This window comes from Cyprinus carpio, chromosome B14, assembly GCF_018340385.1.
Source record: "Cyprinus carpio isolate SPL01 chromosome B14, ASM1834038v1, whole genome shotgun sequence".
In the NCBI taxonomy this organism is placed as follows: Eukaryota; Metazoa; Chordata; class Actinopteri; order Cypriniformes; family Cyprinidae; genus Cyprinus; species Cyprinus carpio.
This window is the reverse complement of record NC_056610.1, coordinates 8,527,341-8,535,394: the sequence shown is the minus strand read 5'-3', so window position 1 is coordinate 8,535,394 and position 8,054 is coordinate 8,527,341. Positions and strand designations below refer to the sequence as shown.

The 8,054-nt window shown below is 35.0% G+C and overlaps 1 protein-coding gene across 1 annotated transcript in view; it reads right to left on the bottom strand.

Moving 5' to 3' along the window:
* The window catches only part of LOC109060991 (signal recognition particle subunit SRP72-like), a 10,974-nt gene extending 6,548 nt beyond the window's left edge, over positions 1-4,426 (bottom strand). The window contains exons 1-5 of the mRNA XM_019078140.2: positions 4,269-4,426; positions 3,637-3,757; positions 942-1,065; positions 697-840; positions 494-605 (exon numbers count right to left, since the gene is read on the bottom strand). Coding sequence (XP_018933685.2) covers positions 494-605; positions 697-840; positions 942-1,065; positions 3,637-3,757; positions 4,269-4,368 — 601 coding nt within the window. The 5' untranslated portion in view covers positions 4,369-4,426. The remainder of the gene's footprint in view (positions 1-493; positions 606-696; positions 841-941; positions 1,066-3,636; positions 3,758-4,268) is intronic.
* Positions 4,427-8,054: the final 3,628 nt, after the last annotated feature.

Genomic DNA, 8,054 nt, shown 5'->3' with positions numbered 1-8,054 from the left:
GAGACTCGAACCCACAACCTGAGGGTTAGGAGTCAAACTCTCTAACCATTAGGCCACGACTTCCCCAGAAGACCCCCCATGATCTCTGGATGTTGTGGAGAGATGGTCTTCATCAAGAAGGCATTTTGCCATTGCATGTTTAAGCACATTATTTTATAATATTATTACTATTCGAAATACCTGTTTTCTATATGAATATATTTTAAAATATTATTTATTTCTGTGATGCACAACTGAATTTTCAGCATCATCTTTACTCCAGTCTTAAGTGTCCCATCACACTTCATATCATTCTAATATACTCATTTAACGAGTCCTGCATGTTTTCTTTCCAAAGAAAAAACCCAACCTCACATATTTGGAGCTTGTATATCAAGTCTTTATATGAGTACAGATGCACATGATCTGTGTTGACTATGAGCTTTCTCTAATGATACAAACCCGTAGTTTGCAATCTCTGCCATAACTCTATAATAAAGGCATGACCTCTGACCTTCAGCCTTCTGCAGTTTCTGCATGGCCTGGCTGAGCTGCCCTTGACCAATCAGGCAACAGGCAGCATTGTAGCACAGCTCATACGAGCTCTCCGGTAAACCCAGATCCTCCTGAATACAAACAAAACATGAAAGAAAGGTAAGATGTGACCACTTAAAGCAAATTAACACATTTCCGCAGATGAGCGTGTCTGTTTCTCACCGCCGACGTGTTCTCCCAGGTGCTCTGTGCCGCTAATACAGCTGACAGATTCGTCTTCCTCTCCTCTTCATAATCGTCCTGAGAGTTTCTGATCATGTCTTTATAAACGGCCAGACACTCGTCATACCGCTCCAGTCTGTACAACTACACACACAACTGCATCAACTCGTGCATTCGGACATGAAAAGCAAACTGCTGAAATATTCATTAACAGCAAACGCTGACACAAACTACACGACCCTCACCACTTGGCCGTAGAGCTCCTTGAGTTTGTCTGTTTGCTCGGGGATTCCCTGGATAGTTTTCAAAGCGTGATCTACCCTGTTCAGACGGTATTCACAGTAGGCCTTCTCAAACCCGATCATGTCACTAGAAACACAAAATACAATGAACAAACTTTTATTACATGGAAAAAGGATGCAGAAAAGGACAGAAACCTCCACCAAATTCAGCAACTCTTAGAAGCATACTAATGTATATGGTACTGTATATACACTGTACTGTATACTGAACAAATCCGATTTCAACACACATGAACCAGCCAAACGTCTTTTGTATTAATTAGAATATAGAATAAAATGAGGTGCAATAATAAATTCATTTTTGTTTTTAATGTAACATTTTTTTAACCTTTAGACAAAACATTACATTAGGGCTGCCCTCGACTAAAGATTTTTCTGGTCGACTAGTAGTTGTTCATTTTAAGCATTAGTTGACTAAACGCACATTTATTAATAAAGCATTTAAATCATTATAATGAGCCTTTAATTGCCTGCATAGCCTAATAAGTGCTCAAGCGCACATAAAGCTTGACACAGCGGACCACAGAAGTTATGATTATGAATGTGTCAGGGAAAAACAGTAAGGAGAGTGCATTAGCATTTTAATAATTCACTGATAAACTAGTGCTTTCTTTGTTTTCGGTTTAAGTGAACTCGGCAACACTGACTCGTCATCTCTGTAGTATGCATCCTTGTTTCATACGGATTACATAATCTGAGAATATTTGTTTTTCATTTGAATTGGTTCTTTTGAAAGTAGACATTCACTCTCTAATGATATATTTTTAATGCGTGTAAGTCAAAGATATACACAGAGTTTTGCACTCAAGTTCACAGAGACCAAGACGGCAGAAAGCGCATGTTTGCTTTCATTATTTTACAAAAGCACGGAATTGTGAGTGCTCACAAATAAATGTAGAGTCTTTACAGATTTGAAAGATGTATTACTCTTATCTGTATGACCAAAAATGACAGAGAAGCCTATTTTAAGAGTAAGTGAGCACACCGGTGCCTATTTTAAGATCAAGTGTGTATACTGTTCAGCTTCCACACTCCACACAGACACTTGAACAGCGCACATTTTTCTAGGTTAACACTAGATTGAGCGGCCATGTAAAGTTGTTAATATAACATATTTCAGAAAATAAGCCATATTTGAGGTTGATGAATGATAGTCAAGCCTTTGGATGTCCTGCCCGTCGATGTACTGTATTACCAAAGACTAGCTGTTAACGATCTGTTAGTCACGGACTGCGTGAATTTGCCTGTGGATGTTTTTCTTTCTGCGACTAAGCGACTAATACATTTTTGGTCGACCAAGCCTCTTCTGGTCGACTAATGATTAGTCCAAACGACTATCTTTGTCCAAAAAAGTGTTTTTGTTGAGTATCATTTGATACATCAGACTTTTAATGCTCATACAGCATGACAGGGGAGATGTTACAGGAGTCTTCGCTGTTGCACCAGCAAACTCAGGAACAGTTTCTTTCCCTCAGCAGTCAGCTTACTGAACTCCAATCTCAGGCGCTGAACACTACATCCTGGATGGACCACCTCATGCTTAAAAAAAAAAACTGAACAATAACCTGTCACTAATCCTCACTAACATTGGTCTTATTATTCCCTCTGTTTTGCACATTTCTGATTTTTTTTTTGCACATTCTCTTGCACATTTCTACCTCCGGATGCCATTTGCACTGTTATGTTCATTGGACATATATAACTTATGCTATTTATGTACCTCACCGTACAATGCATCTTCTGTTTATACTTTCTTTGCACTGTGTTGTATACTATGTACAGTCATTTGCATTGAGCTGGTCTCTGCCCTCCTACTTCATAACTTGCACTATATGTCATAAAGCTTAATGTATATACACACATTGTATATGTATTTTATATACGCTGTTATTTGCATTTCTGGTTAGATGCTAACTGCATTTCAATGGCTCTGTACTTGTACTCTGCACAGTGACAATCAAGTTGAATCTAATCTAATCTAATATGGTGAGAATATGTAGGCTAGTCCATACTCAAGGATTTTATTCAGAGGCCTAATCTGAGCCAAAATATGCAATTTGGTACAGATTCTGATATTTATATGGGCAAAACATAAGATGAAATTCTGATTGTAATGTAAATAAATGAGCTCTTTACAACAGTATACCAGATACATAAAACGATATAATTATCAGTCATCACTCTATATCTCCAATAATATGTAAGATTATATTTAAATGCTTAGTTTACGGACAATCAAGTAAACCCAAGTTGCTTCCAGTAAGTATCCATCTTAAAATATCACTAATGATATAAAAGTTATTCTTACATTTACTTTATGAAAATCAGTAAATATTTCACAGCAAAAAGACACATGAAGCACACGCTTAAGGTGGATGGTTGTATAATTATACTAAAAGGCCTTTTAATTGGCTTAATTTTTTAGTAAATATCATGTAGTAGATCATTTAGGGGCCTTAGAAATGTATACAAACAGCCCTGATTAGTATGTGATGTGATGTGATTATGATTATTGCACACAAAACTGAAGAATAAAGATAACAGTATGTTAAAAGGTGCCTGGATAGAACGCTATCTCTAGTCTCACAAGGGTCCCTCTCTACATGTTTTGGAGTGGCACCCTGGGTGACCATCTCACCTGGTCAGTGATTTAGTGTGTGTGTTCATGACATTCAGGGCTTCTTTAAAACCTCCATTCTGGATCAGACAGACGATTTTACAACGCAGGGCTGTCACATCGTCCTTATTTTCATGAAGAACTGCAAACAGTGAGAAAGAAAGAAATAGTAAGTATAAGATCAACAAGATATATCGTTGAGAAACCTCAAATATAGATTTTTAAATTGATATACAATTCTCATTAGGAAAAAAAAATACAGAATAAAATAATATTATAGAATAAAGTAAGCATTTAAAAACTAGTACTTGTACATCTTTAAAGTTAAATATAAAATTAAGACATTTGAAAGCATGTTTACATTTAATCCAACTCGTTAGGACACGTAATCACTAAGCACAGACCCCTCAAACCTCCTTAAAGTCTTGAAGACTGCCAACACACTCTTTAAGAGCTTCTCAAGAGTTGTATTACTAAAGTAAACATCCCATTTGTTTTGATAAAATATTAAATTTGTGTAGAAAACAGACATTTGCGAATCTACTGCACTGCAGGTTAGACACATGCTACGGGATACATGGAGCTAAACAGTGGTTTTTATCTACAATGAGAGAAATCTGGATAAAGATGTGATTAATATGGTTTTATTTTACTTTTGTTGACAGCTTTCAGGGCTCTAGTAAAGTCGCCGTTCTGTCCGCAGCGGTTGATTTCGGTCCAGAGAGCAGAAACGGGGCCCGATCCGCTCGCCATCTTTAGCCATATGAGCGGAAGCAGCGACCGGGGCAGAATAAAAGTCCCACGGTGACCCAAAGACATAATAAAAGTCCGCGATTTAAAGCGTAAACACACAGGACAGAATAAAAGCTAAATTTGAAAGAAATGTCCCAGAAAACATCAAACTTTAACAGTATTGTTGAAATTAACTGACTTTTTTCTTTTTATTTTAGATTTTTTATATATATAGTTTTTTTCACATCATTATCCTTACATATGTTTAATCACCAAAAGTGATTTAAAATGATGTAAATATATGAGAGAAATTTTTGATATTTTAGGGAAAATTTCAGTAAAGTAAAATGGTAATAATTTGTATTTTATTACTATTACAAAAGTTTAAAATAAATGAATTGATCAATTTAACAGTACTAGATTATAATAAACATTTGAGGACTACTGTACATTACCTGGCACTTGCTTAAATTAAAAAAAAAAAAAAAGCGGTAGTATTTTTTTTTTTAATGATTCAAATCACTTTATGTCCCTTTTTCAGCCTGAAGAGTGTTTCTTTTTTTACACACATCCTGATAAACACATTAAAAGATTATAAACAAAATGGTTGTATTTTTTTTCTTAAATTTTTGTTTTTTTTAATGATTAAATATATCTTTTTTTTTTGTTTATGGCTTTTTTGTATGTTTATGGGATACAGTATAAATTAACCACAGTGGAGACACATTTAAGTTTCATCAGGGGATGTGAATCATAGCATCCTCATATTGTTTGCACTGGGAACTAATGCTGGTCCGGGAAGAAATACTTTTATATTTTTACTGTTTTAAGTTTAAAACGGTGGAGAGGCCTATATTACAGGTCAAGGGCATGTCACTGAGAGGATGCTAAAATGAAACCAAAACCATAAGAAGAAAAACATAAAACTGATTAAATATAATAGAAACAACTGATAAATCCAATAAATATATTAAACTATATTGTAGTAACTAACGCACTGCAATTTTTTTCACTTCATCCTATTAAAAAATGCATGTAAATTCCACTTGCAGTGTATAGATTCCCCGACTGAATGTGACCAGAATTACTTAGCCTATCTTTCTCTATGAATAAACCATAAGATTATGGTTAAAACACAGATAAATACTTCTAGTGCTCTTTCATCATATCTGCAAAAAATCAGCGAGCTGAAATGAGAAACTGACTTGTCAGATTAACGTGGTATTTTTGTGGTCAGGTTATGTAGATCATCATCTGATCACCGAACATTTCAGACCTCTTCACTTACAGATATCAGTTAATTCTACATTTCTGCACCTCTACATTGGTTTTTCATCGTGCCTTTTCTAGAAAGCCATCATTTGGCACCAGTTCTTGATTTATTGACAACTGATTTATTGACTGATTTTTGGTGCTTCATGAGCTAACTTATTTATTGCATTAATTGCATAAAATCCATTATATTCTCTCTTATATCATTTAAAACAGTTCTCCCTAAAATGCTCATATATAGAAATTGTTGGCATACCTCCTGTTTTAACAATTTGCACCACAGGAGGGCAATCAAAAGCAGTTCACATTTTGATTTAGAAGTTTGTCATAAGAGCACAACTGTCACTTTAGCTAGACTTAATCAAAGACTTAAGATAAAGCAAGATGATGCATTCATGTTACTAAAATGTCAGAAAGTAATACGCGCAATTTAATAAGTCCCGCCTTCTAAATTAAAGAGCCAATCGCCAATTGGTAAAGTCATGGTGTCACTGCAGCAGTTGTTAGAAGCTCTGGATGCCATGAAAATATAAGACAGAGATATAGCCTAAGCTTTTTAAGGTTATTTGAGAAAAAGGAACAATATGGGGCAGCTGATGTCAGATGATGTTGCTGATTTGAAATATAATACTTAAACATGAATATGGCAAGCAGTTTTTAAGATTTCCCTATTAAAATAGTCGAAGGCATTGCAAATATGGCCGCCAACTGAACAGACTTTTCTTTAAATGGACCTTTGACTAGAGTCTGAAATGAGTTTTACTGAGGGACAATATTTGCTCTACTGGAAGTGATTTGGATAATGAGAATGCGTTTTAACCATATACCAGTAAACACACAGTGTGCCATATATGTCAAATACTAAGGGTTATTAACTGAAATAAATTCTTAATTTTATTAATACTGTATGCATTTTAAATAAATGTCCAATATCTTACATTATACAGCTCTATAGTGTATCATTATGAAATATATCAAAGGTTAGATTTCATTATGTCATTGCTGGCGGTTCTGCTTATTACGCAGATGTTTAGATGTATGGGCACTTTTCCAGTGTCTTGGCCATGACATGTTTTTCTGTCTTCCGGCGTTAGTGCACATGTCGACATGTTAAAAAAGAAGATGCCAAGGAACTGTTTCAACTTCAAAGTGTAACGATGTTTATAATAACTGGCTTGGATTTCAAGAAAATGTCTTGTTGGTTTGATTTCCACTAGTTGGGGTGTTGGCCATAAAAGCTGAAATGTCTGAAACATCTTATCAAATAGCTTGTCAATGACTGCTGAATAAGTGGAATAAGTACTCCTACATAATGTATATAAATTTAGATTAAAGATAATATCTGCAACCCATCAACAAAGTTGCTTGTCTTTACTGTATTACTGAGTAAACCATGAATCACAGTGTGTCAAACCAACACCTACACTGTACTTTACATGTGTGTCATTGCACACCATTCCCTGAGCATCTAGACTCGGCGTGGTCTTGCGAAACACCCTTTGGCCATTATTGCATGTGAAAATTAGCTAAATTATCAAGGATAAAAACCCCTGAGACCAGATTCAGGATTCTGTCTACATGGAAACAGAAGTTAGAGGAATGATATCGGTGACGTCTTTTTCTGATAGAGGTATTTCCAGGCATCAATATTAGTGTGTGGGCTTTGAGGTAGGATGTCTTTCTCTTTTGCTCACCATAGGACTCCACCGTCAAAAACACCACAGATGTTTCCACTGAGCTGAGGAAAATTAAATAATACTGGGATTCACTGCTCATTTATGCATTAAAATAAACAATGAAAATTAACTCTACATCGGTTGCCCATTTTTCTAACAGTGACTAATGTATTTTTGAAAAAACTAAAACAAAACATAATTTCATAAAGTGAAGCATTGTGCATAAATAAAAAATAAAATAAAAACACAGAATAAAATAGATAATACCTAGATTAAGTCATCAAAACTATGACACTAATGAATAAAGAATTTTGTAGTTACCAAAAAATGTTAAATAAATCAGCATCATTTTAGATTTGAGCTTTTTTTTAGCCATCACTGACTGGATAAATGTCTGAATAAATAAATAAAATAATCAGTTTTTTTTTTTTTTTTTTTTGGCAACCGATTACACTGTAATCCCCTCTGAAGTAGTTCAAAATCTAAGTATGTGGCTCATGCAAAGTTTGTTTCCTCTTCATTTGATGTCAACATTGCATTTTTTCGTGGTTAATAAAGGTCTTCTATTTTTAGAGCATGAAAAACAGGCCTATAGCTTTCCTGTTGCACACACACAGAGTGTTGAGTCATATGCATCTCTGGAAAACTCATCGATTTATGAGTAACTGTTTAAAAACCCCTTTGTTGTCCCTAAACACTCAACCGATTGTAAATGCTACTTCCTGGTGACCTTCACAGTCCATCACTTTCACTTTTAGT